The 23,855-nt window shown below is 39.2% G+C and overlaps 1 protein-coding gene across 4 annotated transcripts in view; it reads right to left on the bottom strand.

The window, feature by feature from the left end:
• Window positions 1–23,855, bottom strand: part of LOC145435034 (synaptonemal complex protein 2-like) — a 33,991-nt gene that overhangs the window by 4,880 nt on the left and 5,256 nt on the right. For 2 of the 4 annotated variants that reach the window (XM_080312315.1, XM_080312313.1), the window contains exons 4-13: window positions 23,383–23,483; window positions 18,320–18,430; window positions 17,492–17,595; window positions 16,478–16,658; window positions 15,867–15,916; window positions 15,174–15,324; window positions 6,692–6,761; window positions 4,341–4,528; window positions 4,030–4,074; window positions 490–539 (exon numbers count right to left, since the gene is read on the bottom strand). In XM_080312315.1, coding sequence (XP_080168441.1) covers window positions 490–539; window positions 4,030–4,074; window positions 4,341–4,528; window positions 6,692–6,761; window positions 15,174–15,324; window positions 15,867–15,916; window positions 16,478–16,658; window positions 17,492–17,595; window positions 18,320–18,430; window positions 23,383–23,483 — 1,051 coding nt within the window. The remainder of the gene's footprint in view (window positions 1–489; window positions 540–4,029; window positions 4,075–4,340; window positions 4,529–6,691; window positions 6,762–15,173; window positions 15,325–15,866; window positions 15,917–16,477; window positions 16,659–17,491; window positions 17,596–18,319; window positions 18,431–23,382; window positions 23,484–23,855) is intronic. The other 2 variants (XM_080312314.1, XR_013913669.1) reach the window with 2 other exon arrangements.

The raw sequence follows: 23,855 nt of genomic DNA, 5'->3' as shown, positions 1-23,855 counted from the left end.
AGCCTATTTTATGTACAAGGGGCCTCACTCTCCAAAGTGATATACAGTACAGTGCCTCATTCTTCGATTTCTACAGGCTGTGCGCACAGGATATATTACGTAGTTCGAAACGTTTTGTTGAAAATAACCCTAGCAAGCGTGACGGTAGTGTTTTAACGGGAAATTGGCGATCCAAAAGTATGCGCAGTTCTTTTTAAATGAATTATAATAACGCACTACATTTATGAAAATATAGGTATCAAACGTCGCTGCGTAGCGCGACCAAACATTTCGATATTTGCCATGTTTTGTGGAATGTTAATTTGCTCTGAATACTCATCAAGGACATGTCCTGCTACTACATAATCTACTGCGAAAACATTTTTCTTCAGCGCCCCCCATATCGCCCCCGGAGCGTTTCCGCCCCCTTCAAAATCGCCAGCAAGGTTGAATACCACTGATATAGACCATAGTTATGTAGCACAAAATAAAAATGCTCAAAACACTAACCTTTCACTGGCATGCGGTGTATCCAAAGGTTGGACATAGTAGTCGGAATTCTGATCAGAAAAATGACGAGGTTACCATGACATGAAGTGGGAAAACGGTCCTTGGTATGGGATGAAATGTAATGGATAATCATAGTAGTGGTCGATGTAGACTAGTTTAATTTTTACTCGCGACGGCTGCCTAACATAACGTCCGCTGTATGTCACAATAGAGATAATTTGGTATTTTTTTCGACCGAAGGTATTGCATTGCACTGTGTGACAATGCTGTAGTTTGTTCATGACTGCACAGTAAACAGATATGTCATACTAACGCAGGGGTGGGCAAACTTCTGAGCTCGCGGGCCGCATTTAACATCTGAATCCATTCGCGGGCCGCACTATATACAATTGGGATTAAAAAACCAAATTGCAATATTGGTATTTGCTTATATAGTGAGGAAAGGGAGATAATATATTTGCCAAATATCGCTTATGATGATATCGTACACGCGTCAGAAACATAGTGGCGAGATTTCATAGGCTGGTCGACCTGAATAACCAATTTGTCAAAACTCTCGAGATGAAAGTCGGTTGTCCCGATTCTTAGAACAGGATTTAAATCTTTGAGCACTGAGCAGCGATCTGTTCATAGATTTACTAATTCCAATTTTGGTGAAGTTTCAGGACACACAATGCTAACAGCATCATACGCATCTTCAAACAGGCTGCTACTATGTAAATATGAATACCTCAATTCTATGCATACAGCAAATCTACCTAAGACACGCGCTAACCGTTTTTTCTTTATAAGCAATTCACTGAAATATATAAAACTGGAGTGGCCAATCTGAAAATGTGAATCGAATCATGTCAATCTCCTATAGGATTTGTGTGATGTTTAGCAGTTGAAACCATTAAAACTGCGTGGGCCTTGATATCGGGCTGTCGAGCCACAAATTAAACATAAACAATAATATAGGAAGCATTTTACCTTAGAATAGTGGTTCTTAAACTTCTCAAGACATGCCCCCTTATGATGGTGAAAGATTTGGCACCCCCCTTATCGTCATATCACAAAACGCAACCAGGATGCTAGCAAACCTAACGGATAGTTTGGTGGAATGGAAAGTTTCGACTGCGGATAATATATTTTGAAATCTGAAATTCCGACTATACACAGAGCAATAATCCTGAATTGTATGTAAATCGCGCCTAGCGCGAAAATTTTTTTCACTCGAGCTCAGCCTCGCACCCTCATCAGATGCTTTCACGCCACCAATGTGGGCGCGCCCCCACAGTTTGAGAACCACTGCCTTAGAATTATCATGGTGAAATATACTAAGAAAACAAAACTCAAGTCCCTGCATATTTCGATTTTTAGAATGCATTTAATCAATATCTTTAACAAGTTTCATTAGACTCTCGCGGGCCGCACAGAACGGTGTTTCGGGCCGCAGTTTGCCCACCCCTGTACTAACGTATGTACTTTCTAGTAGTATTTCCAATGCTGCGATACGAACAATCAAGGTGTACAGCTTTCTGCAATGGAAAATAGTGTCGAAACTATAATTCGGCCGTGTCAAAACTATAGTTCTGCTTAATAAATCAACTTTTAGTGACAAAGGACATGAAACTTCAGTACTCCATAAAACTCGTCGTTTACTGCTCGACTCAAGTACCCTAATCATTGTGCCTGGCCTTAATAATCATTATGAAATTCCCACTCAGTTAGATAGAGGTAGCAACAGGCAAAAATAGACCATGATCTCTGAAAAGCACTAAAGTAAGTACCTTTGAAAATGAAAATTGGCGGTGGGATCGCACACAATTAGCAGTAAATTGGCGATGGCTAAAGCAAAATGACGAATCACACTACAGAGCTGCAAGCTGCATATTTTCAAAAATCTAAATATTGATCGACGTATTCGGCGTATAGCATAACGCTACACACCTACATTTTACATCGGTTATAGAAAGCTTCTTACGTTACCAATCAAGAACTTGGACAACTGTGGCGTTGTTTTTAATTTGAATTTGCAACTGGTAAGGCGACTTCCAAGGAAGTTTATTTATCGTCGTATATCAGGAAGACAATGTGTATTTGAAAACTGCATTGTCCTACAAGCGTCGCCATGTCAACTGTCAAGGCATCAATCCAAGATTTGTGCGACCATAACCTCTACTACCCGTAATTTTCAATGTATAATGCGCAAAATTTTCACGATTTTTTGCCCTAAAATCGGGGGGGGGGTGCGTATTATACATGGGAACAACACGCTTGAAAAACATCTCCCTCGATAAAAAAACTTGAAATCACACCTATCTTCATGTTTGTTTGCAATCGCGCATCACTTTCAGCCATCGCGCGTAGTGATTAGTGGGGAGCGTGTATCCAATTAACGAGAGTCGTGTGCAAAAGCACGCGATCTCCTGCTGAGTTGGTTTGCCGTTTGTACGCGAGCGAAATTAGGTCACTAATAGACACTCTTGCGTCGCAATTCTTGCCAATTCGTCGCGTCAACGAGGACGGAAAGGACGTAGTTTATTTTTGTCCTTGATGTTCTTGCGGCATATACACCGACTCATGATACACATACACGCGATCTGCGCATATGCATACCATGAGTACATGATGTGCATATGCCGCTGGACAAGGAAGTGCAGATATAGCCTTTACAGCTTTCTAAGTCATGCACCACCCCTCCATGCTATCCCAGTAATGCATGAGCGCCAAGCAGGGATGCTATGAATACCAGTGTTACTATCAGGTCTTTGGTCTGACCCGGCCGGGAATCGAACCCACGACCTACCGATCAAGAAGCAGGACGCTTAACCATTACGCTATCTTGTCAACAGGCCCGAACAATCGCATACGCAATTTATAAATACACAAGAGGCCATGTGCGCATGATATAATCGCTTGCGTAATCACTCGCATCTCCAACAGACCTGTTGAGAATGACATAACCGTTAGCCTAGGCGCAATCGCATCTATAATAGGAATCGTGCGCAAGATGTCGGTTCGTTGGCCTAAACTAACTCGACCCCGGCCTCGCAGGCTTTGGCTGCTATCTGCTATCGTTTAGAGACAATACCGTTAATTGTATAATGATTAGCAATCGCATCTTTAAAAGGTCTCCTCGTGCTCGAGATGTCGTGTCGCTAGCCTGAACTATCGCGCCGCCCGCCTCGCAGCCTTTGGCTGCTATCTACTATCGTTTAAAGACAATCCCGCTAATTGTATGACGATTAGCGATCGTTGTGTAATGATTGTTCAAGAGTGACATCACAAAACAGAATGACATCGTATACGAAATCGGAACTATTCATGCACTGAAATGCAGGGTGCGTATTATACATGGGTACAGGCTTTTCCCCAGAATTTACATGCTATTTTAGGGGTGCGTATTATACTTGGAAAATTACGGTAGTACTATTCATTACATGACCACAAACGATTTCGATGTGTTTAGTTAGGCGATATAGCTACATAAGTAGTCGAAATGCGGCGGTGAATTTTAAAAAGCTTGCCCACATATGGTGTAAAATTACACCTCACCCATGCGCCATGGTTTCCAGTGATGTTGACCTTTGGCACTGTCGACTTACTCACATGGCCCAAAAAGAGAAATGGAATATCGCTTAGCAAATACACCACGGCAAAGTCAAGAATCCGGTTGACACGGTCAGGTCACGGTCATTTATCCATTCCCATAGAATAGTCAAATTGGTCTCCAGTGCTACGGTACTTGTATGGTAGAAATGACGCCAGATATTTCCATGCACTTATTATTTTCCACAAATCAAAGGGCATGATTGCTACAGGCACTAGTTACACATCTGCCGTAGCCAACAAGTTGCCAAACTTACCAAATTTTTTGTTAAACCAAACAGCGTATTGGCCATAATCTCAAGTTTGCTACAATTCCCATTCTCTTGTACGGCCATCGTCATGACCAGTTCCCGCGAGACCTCGTCCTTGGGCAGGCGGAAACCCTGCAGTACGTGGTAGGCGGGCAAGTGAAAGTTCAGGTGGAAGTGTAAAGTTAGTGAGCTACCTGAAAGAACGCAGCATCATCGGGGCGAGCCTTGGACAACTAGAGAAGTCCAGTTGTTTAATTAGAGCAGAACGCCAGTAATCTCATTCTAATATAATTTGTGAAATGTTTCTATGCTCTAATATTAATTATCATCCAGTTTGTGGTTTTCCGAACAATGCTATACTTCAGTGGTTCCCAACCTTTTTCGACCCATCGCCCCCTTTTCAAGGTCAACACCAATCATCGCCCCCCAAAATTTTGTGCACCGATAATTGGGCAAACAGACTGTAATCACCGGCGGGTTGACTAAAAAAAAAAAAAAAAAAAAGGTCATCTTTCTCCGCTCAGAGTTGCAAATAACGTTTTTTCTCTCCGAATTGCTAGGTGGATGACTAAAAAAAAAAAAAAAAAAAGGTCAGCCGTTTTGACGCGTCATCGCCCCCCTATCGCCCCCTTCGCTATTTTCGCCCCCCGTCGCCCCCTTTGTCCATTTTCGCCCCCCTATCGCCCCCTTCGTCATTTTCGCCCCCCTAGATCGCCAAATCGCCCCCTGGGGGGCGATATCGCCCACGTTGGGAACCACTGCTATACTTGAATAACTAGTTCGTGGTACAGAACTTGAATATAGCTTTCAATGCAATATCCATTGTAAAATAATATCTATTGAACTCAAAGACTTTTCGGGTGCCTCTTTTTAAGAGTTAACGGCACACTAAAGGGGATTTTTAAACAGATTTAAAAGCAAAACCAAAAAGGCAAAGTATGACATAACAATCAAAATCACAGACCATGAAATTCGCATTGTACCAATGGCAACAATAACAAACTATGAAGTATACGGACGTTACGGTACTATAGTAGCATAAATAAACAGTAGACAAAAAGATTTCCTCTATAACCTACAAATTTCTCATTAGCGCGTGTTGTGTCGTGCATGTAACTGTTTATTTATGAATTGCGTTGCCACTATAGTACCTTACGTCCGTATACTTCATAGTTTGTTATTTTTGCCATTGGTACAATGCGAATTTTATGGTCTGTGATTTTGATTGTTACGTAATACTTTGCCTTTTTGGTTTTGCTTTTAAATCTGTTTAAATCCCTTTGGTGTGCCGTTAACTCTTAAAAAGAGGCACCCGAAAAGTCTTCGAGTTCAATAAATATTATTTTACAATGGATATTGTATTGAAAGCTATATACAATGCTATACAGGAGAACAGTGGAGTGCAAAACGAGCCAAGCTTGCTGCACGGCAGAGATGAGCACGGATTAGGATTAGGTTTTGAAAAAACAGGATTTGTGAAATTTTGTCGGATTTGGATTAGACATTTTTTTCAGAACGGATTAGGATTTGGATTGGATTTACCTATTTTCTGGGAGATTGAAATGTCGTGTGGCGAATGGCGACAAACTTTATTCAGATCAGTTATTAATGTACTTATGGTTATCAAGTTATCTTGAATCAAGTGAATCGTTGGTTGTGAAAGAAAATTTTCGAATCCCTCCATTGCATAAATTAGTTTTTTTTTCTGAATTTCTAGTTGGAATCGGATTAGGATTGGACATGGACTTGAATATGAAAATTGAAAACGGTATGGATTAGGTTTTGGATTTGGAGGTTCGGATTTGGATTGGATTAGGACATAGAAATTTCAAATCCGCTCATCTCTGCTGCACGGACATTTGTCCTCATGTTTACGATGAGCTATGATTTGTTATGAGCTGAACATGACCTATTTTAAAAGTTCAAGCGAATTCAGTAATTCTAATTAAAATATAATTTGAAAAAACCTGTGTAGCTCTAATTCTGATCTAATTTACAAAAGCTGGAACTTTTCTAGTTGTACGAGTCTAACAGGGACATTGAGTTAAGGTCAAAAATTGGAAACTGTGATTTATAGCAGTCAGTCAGAGGTGGTCAGTATCACGGATTCGGCATGTTTTGCTACTCAAGTGTAGGGCAGTGCACATTGATTCGATCGACTATTAATTGTAATGGCTTGAGTTGAATATGAGAGCTGACACTGAAATATATGTTCCCTGCCACTAGAAAGTTTATTTATCAATAGAGAATCATGCATCGACAAGATGCTGGTCGACACACATTGCACAGTTTGGGAGTAGCGGTTTCTAAACTCAAATAGAAAAATATCTATATCAAATCAATAATGAGCAGCTCACCTTTCATGAACACGATTTTGAACGATGCAACGTCGTCGGCTTTGACGTGTGCTACGCTCCACAAGCATTTCTGAAAACAAAGTACACAGTAAAATTCAGGTCATAGCACTGAAAGAATATACCCAAACATGCCAATATTGCATTGCGTTTACACCGTTGTATGGCTTTTGACCAGGCCCGCGAGATTACAATTTGGGGCCCGCGATCTATTTCAAGATTTTGGAAGAAGATCAAGTTGAGCCTTTTTAATTTCGAAAATTTATTTGTTTCAAAATATTGTTGTCGTTGTTTCAAAATAAGCTACCGGGATCCCACTGTGCCCAACATTCAGCTTTTACCGTGTCGCGCCAGCCCCAATATCGATTCCTTAGACTCAGAAAAGCGTCGTCATATATCATGTGAAGCTTGTTCAAAATAAAATGGAATTGATGATCATGACATTTTTTGCTGCATTTGTATTTCTTTAATAAAATATTACTTCTTTTGTGGTAACTACGCCAGTCGACCATGTTAAAAAGCGCAGAGGTGTACTGAAGAAAAGCTTTAAATACGTGATTGTTGAACTGTGTGGCATAACTTGTCTTCATACCGCATTCTAGAGGCCTCTACGAAACTGTAAGTGGCGCCCTCTGCTTTAGGCAGTGTAAAAGAAGGTTGTTTCATTTCTTAAATAAAATGAACAAGTTTTCAACCCCTTACATTTACATGAAATAACTGAGGGACAGCTCACCTTTGGATCAAAAGGGAGAATTTTTAAATTTAGGATGTCAGCCTCAATTTATTACTGTTAAGTACATGCGTAATTAACCATAAAACATGGATAGGACAAGCTTCATCTCGTCGACAAATTTACGCGTATAAGTACGCTTAAGCTTGTCAGCGAGTCAGCGGGCAAGTAGCGATTCCTCGATCTCGCTCCAGCATCAGCTATTTACTATTCCCTAGCACGCACGCGACCAATTGAATACGCAGCCTCGGTGACGACGAACTATTTCAAAAATTAAAATGATGTAAGTCTGCTGTGGAATTCTTTCTGTAATGGCACCGTACCTTTCGATAACTCGGCCCAAACACACATCTTATGTTTTAGTCTAAGCTCTAATCAATTACGTCCGTTCGAGTCTGAATCTGCGCAATTGACCACCAACAAAGTTATTCAATTTCACGCTGCCAGTATGACATAATCGCATAAGTAGAGATAGCAGGCAGATCATGCGAGGCCTGTAGAAGACGCTATAGTTTAGGCCAGCGATGTTATCACTTGTGCCAGTCCTGCTGTAGACTCGATAGTTCAGCCTGGTGCACTATGGTGAAGTGAAAAAAAAAAAAATTTTGAATTTCAAAAAGTGACTCTGATATTTGGTCCCAAATCGAATATGATCAACTTCTATCATAATTTCAGGTTCTTATGCCCTCTAGCGGCCGAGCAATTTCACCAAACGAGTCGAAAATAGCTAATTTTGCCATATCCTGATAACAGCTTATGCTGGAAAGCCAGTTTTGGGTTTAAAATCTGCGGAAGCAGCATGTTTCTATCTCACTTCCATAGAACTTTGTCTTGAAAATGTACAGAAAAAAGTTACAAGCAAATTGTCGATTTTTAGACTGCCATTAAAAATGTTGGTTGGTTTTGTACCAAGTTTGCAATGCCAATTAGCATGTGAATGCTTATTACATTGCTGCTTTAACAACAAAATCTTGTTTGAAGGACTTATCAGTTGATTTATATATCAACCTAGCATAATGTGGATAGTAGAGAGCATGATTGAACTTTCTTCATAGTTGCAAAGGAGCTACATGACCGTTGGATTTGGTGCAATGTATTTTCCATAAATGAGTTTCCTGTTGCGCGAAAAGTCAATCAACTGATGTTAAAATTTAGTGAACTCGGTATCCCAAAAAATCTAGAACATCAAATTCTTATAAAGAAATGGAAACTACGTTCTTGCATGATATTGAGGCATCTTCTGCTGCGATAGCAAACAGAGATAAAATTGGACTTCAATGTGGCTCAAGAATGGCACCAAAGGATTATGCATTTTATGAAGATCAAAAAGCAGAGCGCAGGGGAAAATGTTTGGTTGATGCTGTGCCTCTTTCTTCATCAGCTGACGTAAGATTTGGAAGGCAGTCAAGCTCAATCCAACAACCCGGTGTTTCTAATGCAGGTGCCAGCACTTCTACAAGGCAATTCAGCTTTAATCAAAGTGATTCAGAGTCAAAGCAATCTTAAATCAACATCTTCTGGTAATCATTCAACTTTTACGGGAGGTGGTCAACCATCAAACCAAAACCATGTGTTGTGGATCAACTTGGCAAGAGTCTGTGAATGGTATAATGTATTGGACTGTACGGGAGCTGCTGTTGCAACTTGTGTATTGCAAGATGTTGAAGGAATTATCAATTGAAGATGAGGAATAATCAACGAAAAAAGTAATTAGCTGCCATTACGATGTGTTTTCACAGCAATGCGTAATTCAAACACACATAATTACAACTTTCAAGGCGGATATGTAGGATGGCAGCTCATTATCATGAAGCAGATAGCCCATTGAAGTGGTCTTTGTAAAAGTTATTCCATTGCACGAATGCAGCCTTGAATCTCCCTGTCATTGAAGCTGTACCGTCTGATCCCACGACAGCTGGGTTTTTGTAGAGTTCGGTTTTGGAAATAAAATCCCATATTTCTTTTGCCAAAACACGACCTTTTCCATTGGGAGGTGACAATTGAGTGAGGTAATACTCACTTGGTTCTCCTACTAAAACAAGCATTTTCCAGTGGGTGCCTCAGCCTCAACCATATTCAAAGTGGCATCTTTTCTTTCATCGAGGTAGAGTCCATTAACGAGACTCAAGTTTTCTGCTTCTCTTCTTTGTATTTCTTTTCTGCATCTTTCTCTCTCTCCTCGTAATTTGCCACGATCTACCACAAACGAGTCACTTTTTCGTTGATTATTCCAACATCTTGCAATACACAAGTTGCAACAGCAGCTCCTGTACGGTCCGATACGTTATACCCAATGTTCCCTCTAATTTTTGACGAGTCTGCGCACACTCAACAACTCACTGCGCAGACCCTTGGAAAACGCTGCGTAACGACGAAAAAAATGGTCCTCACTTCGGAATTTTTGTGCGCAACTTAGAATTTCTGTGCGCAGAGACCGTCTCAGCACTGCGCATTTGCGCACGTGCGCAGCTTAGAGGGAACATTGGTTATACCATTCACAAACTCTTGCCAAGTTGAACCACAACACACGGTTTTGGTTTGATGGTTAAGCACCTCCCGTAAAAGTTGAATCATTACCAGAAGATGTTGATTTAAGATTGCTTTGACTCTGAATCACTTTGATTAAAGCTGAATTGCCCTGTAGAAGTGCTTGCACATGCATTAGAAACACCGGGTTGTTGGATTGAGCTTGACTGCCTTCGAAATCTTACGTCAGCTGATGAAGAAAGAGTCACAGCATCAACCAAACATTTTCCCCTGCGCGCTGCTTTTTGATCTTCATAAAATGCATAATCCTCCGGTGCCATCCTCAAGCCGCATTGAAGTCCAATTTTATCTCTCTGTTTGCTATCGCAGCAGAAGATGCCAAAAAGCTTATCAATATCTTGCAAGAACGTAGTTTCCATTTCTTTATAAGAATTTTATGTTCTAGATTTTCTGGGATACCGAGTTCACTAAATTTTAACATCAGTTGATTGACTTTTCGCGCAACAGGAAACTCATTTATGGAAAATACATTGCACCAAATCCAACGGTCACGTAGCGTACAGCACAATGGGACATGACATCGCGACAATTTTTTGCTCATTATAACGACGTTTGAGTTGCATTGTTGGATTTCCAGATGAAAGTTGGCAAAGCCACAGACAACACTGTCTTATTCCGCGCTCAAAGCCTTTAATTAGATTAGAGGCACTATCACAAACTAACTCAAGAAAAGGACATGTATTTGCTCGTAAACGAGGTCGCTTCGATTGTCTGATTACTAGGGCAATTTTTGTAACAAATGGAAGATTTGATCAAAATTTAGACACGTCTTCTACCTTAAAAAACTTAATTTTGACAAAATTTTGACCTAACGTGTGCAAATTAGGTGTTTCTCACATAGGGGTAGGGTGGGGGAACTTGAGTATGTGGGGGAATTTGAGTACATTCGACTAAAACTTTTTATTTCTAAACATATCAGCTTCAAATTCATCAGTTCTGCATTCATTCATGTCAGCTCTAGATAAGACTAATAACCATCTTTATCAAAGGCAGATTATAGCTTCCAGGTGGAATTAGAAGTTTAGAATTTTTTTTTTCATTTTTTACACCATTTTTCAACTTCTTTGCAGACAGCCTAAAAATTGTGGTTGCATATCCAAATATTGCTCAGGTTTGTGATAGTTGATCATATTACAAGGTATGACAATGCATTTTGTCAATGGTGGTAAGAGTAAGTTTTAATTTGAAGAATATTTTTTTGGGGTAATTTGGGGCAACTTAAGGGTTTAAGTTAATGAACAACCAACCAATAATTAGCATGGAGCTTATTATAGTTACATCACTAGGGCGATTTTTTTTTGACCTAAAAAACGGAAGATTTTGACCTAAAAAATCTAAATTTTGACTTTTTTTGACCTAAAAAAACTGAAATTTGACCAAATTTTGACCTCACGTATGCAAATTAGGTGTTTTCGCACATAATGTTAAAATTGTACTACTTATCTTCATTTCTGGTTGGAACTGTCTGTCCTTACAAAGTAGATTGGCCTGAAAGAACGTTTTTGACTCAAAAACTGACAAATTTTTACATGAAAAAACTAGTATTTTAACGAAATCTGGCCCTATGAAGAATTGCAGTAGTTACATTACGTATTATGGTGGAACAATTAAAATTTGTTGTAGTACAACGAAAGATACTTTTATACATTGTTTGTTTTGTTTGTTTGTTATTGTGGTATTCATGGTGTTTGTCAACTACTATGGTCATTTACACCAGGCCGATATTCTTCATTATTTTCCGTAACTGCCAACATATAGCACGGCCCACCTCTTGGCTTTTTTGTAAGACACCGCTTACGCGGATGTGGTGGCGAGGAGGAGCCTAGGTAAACCTCCAACACTTAGCTATCGGAATTATGAAGTCGACCTCGGTCAGAATCGAATCCACACCCATTGGTGTTGCAGCCCCGGATTATACCACTGCGCTATCTCGGGTAGAAAGTGTCTGTTCTTACTAAGTAGCTAGTCAAGAATGGAGAAAGAACATTCAACAGCAGCAGTTGTTAGCTGACAACACTGAAGTTGTGTGCACACTGCTTGCTGGTAATGCACCGTGTTGCTTCATTCTGACAATGTTGTCTATATCACAATTTTTCAGCTTGCGCTTCTTGATGTAAGAACCATGCAATGCCCAAGCAGTCTTGCTTCAGTTAGGATATTGCGGTACGTTGACCATAAAACCATGTCACTATTTGTTTCATTTGACCGTTTATGATTCACAATGAGCAGACGATGGGGCGTTTACAACGGTAGGCCTATAAAGTAGGCTACAGGCTGTAACTTATCAAATGATAAGTTCACAGACAGCGCAAAATCTACGATACAAACGAAATGTAGAGGTCAAAAAACGTTTGATTTTGTAAACAATTTTGACAAATTTTGACCTAACGATACAATTTTGACCTAATTTTGACTTTTTTTGACATGTCAAAAAAAAATCGCCCTATACATCACGTACTACAAATCAAGCATGCAATAGTAAATACTAATGACGTAATATTTCACGTAGTCACTCTCTCGTTTGAGAGACTGCAAAACAGTGGAGTCTCTCTCATATCAGATTAGAATCATTTTACGCTACCTACGATAACATCGACGACTAATAAATCCTGTATTGAGCAATCTCTTGGTTCAAGAACTTACTACAGAGTTGACGTTCAAGTTAAGTATATCGCAGCAATTACCTACAATACACAGGTTACGCTACTTTGCTACTTCAGGACGATACAACCGCGTGGTGCCCCGAGTGAGGATAGAGAATTAGAGAAATATGTATATTATAAAATGAATGAATAAAAACTTGCTCATTGCTCCATCAATTGGACTTGCACATTTGGATATCATTTTTCCACTAACACATTTCTCTAATTATGGGATACACTCCATGCTACAACTGATTAATTAACCTAATTATATGACATTTAGACCTATTGTTATCTCTTTTCGGAAGGGGGAACGATGCAGTTGCTCGGCAACTTAAGGGTTTAAGTGAATAAACAACCAACCAATAATTAGCATGGAGCTTATTATAATTACATCACGTACTACACATCAAGCATGCTATAGTAAATACTAATGACGTAATATTTCACATAGTCACTCTCTCGTTCGAGAGACTGCAAAACAGTGGAGTCTCTCTTATATCAGATTAGACTCATTTTACGCTACCTACGATAACATCGACGACTAATAAATCCTGTATTGAGCAATCTCTTGGTTCAAGAACTTACTACAGAGTTGACGTTCAAGTTAAGTATAGCGCAGCAATTACCTACAATACACAGGTTACGCTACTTTGCTACTTCAGGACGATACAACCGCAATAGTGAAAATTTGGTATGGGGTAAATTGAGTACACTATTGAACGCAAACTTCTTTGTTGCACCATCATCAGAGAGGTTGCATATACTCTTTTGAATCTTGTTATGCTGATTTTGTTACACAATTAGAGAGTTAGAACAGAAACAGGCATGATCAGGTATTATAAGAAGAAGCGAACCCCTAAATATGTACCACAGGAATTGGATTATAGGCTGTCAAAGAAAGTAAGAAAGGAAAGAGCTGTTATAGTAGAGTCTGGAAAGAATCCCTATGAAATGCTCATAAGAAAGCAAATTAGAGCAACACAGAAAATGGTAGCCCCATCAGCAAGAATCAGTTGAAGTGACGAAATGAAAAGTTTTACCCGGGCTATTACTACAGTAGTCTCTCAAGTAATGAAAAGATAAACCAGAAATGATATAGCTATGCCAAAAGGAGGCATGTTCACTTGTTCTGGTCATAACTGGTGAGGTGCTGACATCAGAAGAAAGCATGGCCAGGCTTTAAGATGAAGAGAATGTATGAGCTAAAATGCAAGAGGTCAAAACTGCAATGAGGTTGTGGTCAGTGACCATGATGAGCAGGAAGTAGCCACTCAAAATACAGTTCTGAGATGGACTTAGGGGAGTTGAAACACTTGGGCAAGTAGGAAATATGATGGGTGGCGGTGAAACATTCGAACATAATTTTTTGTTTGGTATGAATATAGCAGCCAGTTGCACATTTTCCTATTTCTCAAACATTGATGTTGAGAACATTTTCTATTTCATTCAATGAAGTAATTTCAAAGTGAAAGCAACGATTTTAGAAAGAAGAGGGATCCTCAAATTTGATTTGAATGTGAGCATTTAGTGAAAATTTGAAATCGAATTATTTCGTTCGGCTGTTCCTTCTGAAAAGTTTCTGTTTAAGCAACTATATAACAGATCTTGTTCCACTACCTTTTTTAAAAACCTGTAAATATACTCAGTTTGCCCATACAACGGGTCATTCGGGTATAACATGGCGATAAGGCTGGCTTCAAGTGCAATTTAGGCAGTATACTCAATTTTCCCACTAAATTGGGGTAAATTGAGTATACAAATTTGTAAAATAAAAATCACATTATTTTTCTACTGTAAGCAGATTGAATCTTCAATTGAATTGCAACCGAAAATTCAACCATACAATGTAACAAATATCAACCAAACACCTTTTTATTGGACAGTTTATGAAAATGACAGCTGCCCGAACTTGAAAATACACTCAAATTCCCACACCCCACCCTAATGTTAGAATCGTACTACTTTTCTTCATTTCTGGTTTGAATTGTCTGTCCTTACAAAGTACTTTGGTCAGAAAAAACTTTTTGGACTAAAAAACTGACATTTCTACATACAATTGTCGAAAATCAAATTCCTGTTGAAATGAACCCGACTATTTTGGGCCGACAATCCTCGGGGGTAATGGTCAGCAACTATTAGAGGATTGAATTTACATTGCATATCAACAATCGTATCACAAAATATGACGTCACCCATGGCCATGCGTCACCAGAATGAAATTTCGAATGAGAGTTTTCAATGTAATATTTTTAGATGGTGCACGTACTCTTTTTGTCAGCACAGCCTTCGCTGGTGTGCATACAGCGAATGACTGGTTGCTCTCGCAAGGGTATTGCTGCCAATCCGAATACACACAAGATACAGCAATTTAATCGATACCATGTGCTTGATGACTTGAAATTGACTCTTAAATTTTGATCCGAGTCACGAGTCAATCCACATTTCTGAAGCGCCAAGTTAAGTCAAGTCATTTTTGCAAAGTGACTCGAGTCATGTCAAGTCATACAAAAAAGTTGACTCAAGTCCAAGTCATGACTAGAGTCCTCCCAACTCTGATACATACGTGTTCGTTTTTCGACCCTTCCTCTTGAAACGGGTACCTAACTGCGATCACTTTGCTTACTAAGCAAAAATCTGCACAGTTGCACCATCGGTTCGTCGGCAGGTACGTTTCCTGTCCAATCACAAGCTTGTCATACTGGAATGTTACAATTCTGCAATGACAACGAAATTCCCACTGGATCGCAAAAACAAATTATGAGAACGTCGTAAACCAGCCATCTGTTCATAACGTGGAATTGTATGTTCGAGAGTATGAAAATGATAATCGTGCAGATATTCAATTATTATCACACACAGGACCACAGTATATTTCATATCAATTTCAAGCACATACCTTATAATGAGTAACGGGATAATGGCAAGAAAAGAAAGATCTTGCAAAGGTCTCCTGTACCACTAGTGATATGCGTACCACAGTTTAGGAACCACTATTTTATAGTACCCAACAGACGTGATAGCTTATGTTTTTATTACAGAAAAATATTAAGATTGATGTCTGCTCCATAGATTATAATACCCAGACAGGCAGTATCCCACATTTTTTACACGATTATCCATTCCAAGAGAAGGCTTCTATGATAATGGGCAATTGAGAGCTGAACATCACCAAACCCTGCTGACAAAAACCTCCATTCTTACAGGAAGGAAATAGCAGTAACGTACCAAAAAATTGAAAACTTCACATTGAACTGACCTTTGATGACGAACTGAGCTGTTCAGCTCATTCAGAAACATACGCACGCCCTGAAAACGATATTAATAATAACCAACAATAGTTAATGATCAGAATTTCTACTCAAGTAGAAGTGGGAGTTCACGAGTTGGTAAGTAGGTATTCTACTCCTATTTTGTCTAAAAAATGGAACACTGTCAAGTAGAAGTAGTAGTCAAAAATCATACCCACTTAATAAGTAGTGATAGTAGACAAAATCTACTTCAAGTACTTAAAAAAGTAGAAGTACTTCGTTACTGACCACCTCTGTTCATGACCCCAGAGAAGTGAAATCTCAGGACAATATTTCATTATGCGTGCATATCGATTGAAATCGAGCTTTGATCCACTTTTCGATACCAGGCCCCGCTAGTACCATTACCCTTATCAGATTTTTCAACTTGTACTTTTGGAATCGGTGCCTTCGATGACGAGCAATATTATTAAATTTGAGCCCTTGGGTCGCCAGCCATAGGACTACCAGTTAAGCTGATTTTAGCTAGCACAGCAGTAGCCCTCTCCGGGTATTCAATTGTGACGACACGAGTTGCGTTAGTGATAATATAGATCGATCACATAATCACAATACTTACATAATCGTATTCGTTATATCCAATGGCCCGAAATTTAGCCGCAATCCTCGGGTATCCTCCAAACCATGTCAAAGCTTTATGATTCCGGATCTCCGTCTTCCACATTCTGAATATGATCTCCATGATCAATTCCTGCAGCTCGTAGTGACCAGTCTGGGCAAAACGGTCGAGTACACTTTCACTGAAACGACAAAGAACTCTTGGAGGTACAGAACTTCAATATACAATCGAAAATTAATTGATATTGAAATAAACTCAAATTGCGGCAGAGACTTCTTAGGGGTAATCATCAACAACTAGTAAAGAATTGAAAATAATTTTAATATACAATCGAATAATAATGTCATACCGAAATGAACCTGAATATGTTTGGCTGACACTCGTTAGGGGTAATCGTCAGCAACCAGTAAAGAATTGGAAATGGCATTGCATATCAACAATGGTATCTCAACATATGCCGTCACCAGCATGAAATTTCCAAGGATCGCACAGAGAGATCGCTAAAGCCTAATGTACTATTTTTAGATGTACACAAACTACATATTAAGGCCCAATCTAGATTAGCGTATTTAGATAAAAGACGCCTACAAGGCAGACGAATAAAAATGTCGCGTCGCCACAAATATTTGCCAATGACAGAAGTTTGTATATCATCAGTCGTATCACCACCTATGACATCGAAGGCATGAAAATTCAAATAATCAAGGCTAGCATTTGATTCAATGACGGTCAGATTATATTTTTATCTGCCCAAGACACACAGACACACATAATATACAATGCAATATACAAGACACACAATGCAATGGGCGCAGTGGGTTCAAGCACAAAGTGCTATCTTAAGATTATAGGCTACACAAACTCCTGGTGGCAAATGAAAGAATCCTCAGAAGCTCTAACAATTGTTAATGAAATCCACTAGTTTTGTGGTGGCTTGGACGTCGTAACGTGACGAGCTAAAAAGCTTACTGCATCCTAAAAAACCACTATATCAATTCACGAAACGGGATTCACCTCAATACAGCCAAGTCCTCCTTGTTTTCCTCCACAAATGGCCTGAGGCTCACCGCAGCATTAAGGCCTTCTTTTTCGTAAATACTAAGGAATAGCCTTCCGACCTGTTAGTCAAACACCTGTCTCATAATCAAATCACAACAATATTAATCACATAACAACATATAGAGCAGCACTATACCTATACGTGGTACAATATTATTCAGTGCTGGAAATCGTTAGGTGTTGAATTTATTAACACTTGATTATCTGCACAAAATGGAACATAGTACCGATCACAAGATCACGATTCCACGAAACAGACCACACCGGTTCTTATTTCAACCCGATCGGGATAACACTAACATATATTTGAAGACCTTCTTGGAGGTACAGAACATCAATATACAATCGAATAGCACATTTATAATGAAGTGAACCCAAATATTTTCGGCTGACACTCGTCAGGGGTATTCGTCAGCAACTAGTAGAGAATGGGAAAGACCATTGTTTATCAACAATCGTATCACAATATATACGAGCATATATCTAGTAAAAATAGCAAACTAATGATAATTATTTCACAATCAAGGCTATACGCAATTTTACTTGCTTCACTCTGAAGTTAACAGCTTAAGACTCCAAGAAAAAAAACATATTTCACACCCATTCCTTCTCCACAACTACTTACTAGAAAATGCATAATCCAGAGATTATCAAAAATTCAATTTTCACACCACACGCAGGCCTATACAGATTTAGAAGAGCCAACTAGTTTTTAACTGAAATTCAACTCAAAATTCCAACCGAATATTTCCGAAACCACTTATATCAACCCACCCAACATACCTGTGTTCTGGCATGTACAGGAACGTCTGTCTCTCCCAAAATCATTAGAACAAAACGCAGCATATTCTGTACGAACCACTTGAAATGGTCATGCATCTTTTCACAGTAGTTCTGAATAAATTGTAAATAGATGATTCGAGTCATATTCCGATTTTGAAGTCACAAAATAAGACGGAAGCGTATGACGAAACCATCCACAACCGTGATTCCCAACTAGTGACCAAGGATGTCCACCAGGCCTATTGTGTTTTGGCTGAGTGTAACTACTTACATTTTTCATGCAAGTAATTGTAACTGAAATTGAAGTATTTCTATTTCGTGTAGGCCTAATTGTAATTCAATACAATTGTTGCAAAAATACAACTTCAATTACATTATATTCCAATTACAATACATTTTTATTGAAACCTGACAAGCACAACATAGAATAATTACGGTAGGCCTATTTACATAAGTGTGCTATGCGTGCCTCGTTAACTAGATAATTCAGCCATGCTAATCTGTAAGGTTGTAATGGCTCGAGTCATATTGTCAAAATACGGATTTGACTCGAGACTTAGACGGCCAAGATCAACATTTGATTATAATTTCGAAGAATAGTGAAATAGTCACACCGCTGGTATTTCAGCTATTGGCATTGGTAGGCTACTTGAAAATGCGACCAGAAACTGTTAAAAATGAGAAAAATTAGAACCGGTATATTTTAAATACGAACAATTCGATATCACCAAACAGAGTGATGAAAAGTGGTTTTAACAAGACTTTAATTCAAAACTGAGCAGTCAACACAACGATTCACAACGACTCGGGACTCGAGTCATAATAACATGACTCGGACTCGACCCTCTGCTCGCTGACTTGGATTCAGACTTTACTCGGTGGTGAATTGAAAATGACTCGACTTGACTCGAGTCAAATCTGTTAAAGTGAGATTGACTTGTGACTTGGTGACAACCCTAAATAAACTGTTTCCCATAGGCTACTTCAGTAGCAACAAGAAACTTGGTAAATTACGATACAGTCTAAATCAGGGGTCGCCAACTCAAAACGGGTCGCGGGCCACTTTCCAAACTTCGTGGAGGGCGAGGGCCGCATGAATTCGATATCGACGTAAAATAGGCAACCACGTTCTAAAACTCTACGCCAGGCAACCACGTTCTAAAACTCTACGTCACCAAAACGGTGAGCAATCTAACATAGGCGATGGGCATATTTGACCACAAAAGAGATAATATCTCATTAAAGGAATACAAATACAACAAAAAATCATTATCACCAATTATATTGTATTTTGAACTGTGAGGTGTGCACGATACCTGGAAACGCTTTTCAACGACTAAGGAATCGATATTGGGACTAGCGAGGTACGTTACGAGCTGAAAGACCATCTCCACGTAAAGCTTGATCTTGTAGGAACCCTGAGGCAGTGGTTCTCAAACTTGTTTAGACACACACCCCTTCATGATACTGAAAAGTCGTCATATCAAAAAATGCAACCAGAATGCTAGAAATCCCAACGGCTAGTTTGATGGCATGGAAGGTTATGGCTGTTGATAACATAATTCTATATGATGAATTCCGGACTATAAACATAGCAATAACTATGAAATAGAGGTAAATCGTGCGGAGCGCGAAAAAAAATTCATTGGAGCGCATCTCCGCCTCCCTTTCAGTTGCTTTCGTGCCCCCACAAGGGGCGCGCGCTCCCCAGTTTGAGAACCACTGCCCTAAGCCGTTTTCTATGCGTCTCGGTCTTGGCAGTGTTTGGGCCATTGCAAGTCAACACCATAGCCCATTCACATCAGCTGATTCTCCCTTGATGGAATGCTGTTGACATCACCACAGTCGTTTTAGCTACAATGACGAATAGTGATGTTGGGCACAAGAGAATAGCTTATTTGGAAACAACAACAACAACAACAACATGTTGAAACTGTAATTAATTTCAGCATTTCAAATTGGTTTACTTATCTTTCTTCCTAAATCTCAAATCAGGTCACGGGCCGCAGGATATGACTTGGCGGGCCGCGTGTTGGTGACCCCTGGTCTAAATCTTAATATTTCAAGAATGGATGAATAGCAAATTAACTCTTCCGCAGAGGTGGTCAGTAACGAAGTACTTCTACTTTTTCAAAGTACTCAAGTAGTTCTCCTCTACTTCTGGTACTTGCAAAGTAGAAGTAACGAAAAGAATATCTACTCGTGTAAGTACCAGAAGTAGAGGTGAACGAAGTAGAAGTAACGAAAAGAATTGCAAAGTAGAAGTAACAAAAATAATATCTACTTGAGTAATTCTTTTCGTTAGAGTAATTCTTTTCGTTACTTCTACGTAATATTTTGTGAACTACTTACTTACATTTCGCTATTTTCATTTTGTCAAGTAGAAGTAGTATAATCCCCCAATAAGAAAGATAGCCTGCGGAAATTTGGGGATGTTTTCACGTAGTAGGCCTACCATCATTTAATTTTCACGAAAGTCATGTAATATCCAGTATATTCGTTGCGCTTCGCGTACAGAAGATATGGAGTGAAAAGTATGTTTTAACGATAGTATCGCTGAATAAAATTTAGATACCGGGTTGGGTGGTTCCGTTCACACAGCGGTGTCGCCTATATCAAATATTTCGTCACCGTAGCTACAGGGATTGGCTAGGGTTGCCATACGTCCGGAATTTTGAAGGCTTCACGTAGGCATATCATTTTTCCGTATATAGACATAATAACATTAATTTTGGGATATTTATGCTACATGATATTTTTGTTAACTGTCACGTTTATTAATTTTATTATGGGGACTACCACCCTCGCACAAACTGCAATAAAACAAATAAAAATAACCTTCATTTAACTGAAGTAAGCCTAATTGTAATTGCAATTATGGGAGAATGGTATATTCCTAGACATGGTTAAGGCCGTTAAAATGCTTTATTCGAAGATAGTGGTTCCAAACGTGACATTTATCAAAGACTGGGGACACTTCAAAAGGAATTTGCGTATTCTAGTGATTGGTTTGAAATAACAAAACACAACACATAAAATTTTATACTCAAATAAGATTTTACAAAATTTTGTTACATGGTCTTATTTTTTGTCCATAATGACAGAAGATTTCTCATTTCACAGACGCAAGTCACGCAAACAAAACCACTTCTGACGATATTTGAAGGGTCGATTTGTTACTTGATGCATGAGTAAGCTATATTTTTTCATAATAACTTTTTCATTAGCGTTTTCTTACCTCCAATAAAGAATCATTTTGATTGATACGGAGCAATTATTAAGTAAAATCGAAACCTAGAGAGGTTGACATTTCTTAAAAAATTGGGACACTTCAGGAAGAATTTTGGTATTTTTGTAACTATGGTATTTTTGCAACTATATGAATACTAAAACACAATACCTAAAAAATTTCAGACAACTAATACATTTGCAGAATCTTTTTACATGGTGTAATCGACTTGGCCGATATTCGGAACTCTCCCGATTATCGATATCGGCCTACGAAGGCTGATATTGCGGTCGATTATTTATATCCTAAAATTTCCAAGAGACAATTTTAATTATGGAGCATGCAGAGAAACTGCGCTTCCTGCATTGTAATCTACCTTTACCGGACTGATTAACAATTCTAACTAACGTTTCGCTTTTTGTGTGGCCTAAATTACAATGAATGCATGTGCACAATTCAGCAACAGTTAATTCTGATTTCCGATTGCTTGTTTGCTGACTTGTACAATGTAAATCAGCGATTCCAAAGCGCGGCCCCCCGATAAGAAGGCGACCCCCAAATTACATTAAGAAATCGATTTATGACAAAAAATGAAATTTATATTTATTAAATACTCTTGCTTGGCTTGGCCTCTGTAGTTTTTAATTATAGAATTGCAGGAAAGTTGTGACTATAGACTGCTAACGTTACGTCACTGCTGTTTCAATGCAATCTGCCCCAACTTTCCAGTTGAACGAGCAGTAACTATAGATATAAATAGGTATTGATAACTTTCAAAACCGGAGGAAAATCCTGAAAAAATGGGAACTATTTCCCACTTCGTGGTCGCTTGACTAAGAAAAAGAACCTCAACTCCATGCAATTCTCGATTATATCATGAATTATTGAAATATTCGCGCGTCGCGCTGCTGCAACTTCAATTTCGTGGCAAAAGCGAACAACGTCATGCAGGGTCAGTTTATCACCCTATGGTAGCCCGGGGTCCTGACGAAGTGACGTTACGTTCCTGCCAACGGGTATACCCCGGATATGTTTAATTACTATTGAGGGGGCCTATGCCTTTTCAAACACACCTCACTCAGCTCTACCGGTAAATCAGATCACGTGAACAGAGACAGGATGAAAATTGATAGCAATACATTCAATTCCCGATCACATTGACCGATTCAGTCACGAAACTAAAGAAATTTTTCGCGCTTCGCGCGTTTAGGCGGCTGACGCGCGTTTAGGCGGCTGATTCACTCAACGGACACCCAATGCAGCAGATCAGTAGCGGTAAACAGTGTACAGTTTTGAAATCTCGCCAGGGCAATAAACTTTGAGTAGCCTCTAAGATCAGACACTCACCTTGGCCTAGGCGAAGTAAAGACGAGGCATGCACACTGAATGAAAAGTAATGGGGGTAATGGTTCTCTGCTACTTCCATATTAATATCGGCCATGCGAGTGTGTCGATAATCTGTACCGGTATCGGCCAGCCAAAATCAATATCGGTCGACCTCTAGTACAAATACAAGCCTAGTTTCACAAAATTAGACAGAGTCAGTACAGTAGTAACAATCCAAGGGTCCACAAACTAGATATTATACAAAGCGGCTCCATAACTTGAAGTAATTGGTGATAGTGATTTCCCCAGGACCGCCACTATCTGACTGACAAAATAGTGTGAAATAGCAATCAACCCACAAATGATATGTTAAATAGATATCAGCTAAACAGTACAGTGCAATTGAATTGAACACAATTCATAACGAAACCGTGCAATTGAGTACAACCAAAGGACTCACTTTTCACGTCAAGCACCAGCTAGTCACTGAAGTCAAACAGTTACTTACAACTATAGTGTTGAGGAGACGCAGAAACTGTTCGACAGCGTCGGAGTGATTCGGGTTTCCTTTGTCGCAGATTATCGCCGCGAAGAACTTTAGCATGCTTTCTGCATACAAGGACACAATTCCGTTGACCATCAAAATTAGAATCCAGCATGAACACTGATAGCCTACTGGAAGTACTAAAATAAATTGATTTGTATCACTTATCATCACATTGGCATTATTCTGACTAGGTAGCAGCATGTCAAAGACAACATAGTCGAACACACACTGAAATTGATATAACACTGACAGATTTTAATTATGGCAAATCCAATCAAACAACTAAATTATATCAATTGTCAGTCCTTCATTCGGAGAAATTGCAGTGAAAGGGTAATCTCTGTTTGGCTTTTAGCAGTAGGTTACGCAAATCTGTGGCAAGATAGAAATAGCCGCAACAATGTTACATTTTGTCAACACAAAATTTTGCACGT

Source organism: Botryllus schlosseri, chromosome 3, assembly GCF_051294905.1.
Source record: "Botryllus schlosseri isolate E-star chromosome 3, Bs_hap1, whole genome shotgun sequence".
Lineage (NCBI taxonomy): Eukaryota > Metazoa > Chordata > Ascidiacea > Stolidobranchia > Styelidae > Botryllus > Botryllus schlosseri.
Note: the sequence above shows the minus strand (reverse complement) of the source record. Positions and strands in the feature narration are given on the sequence as shown.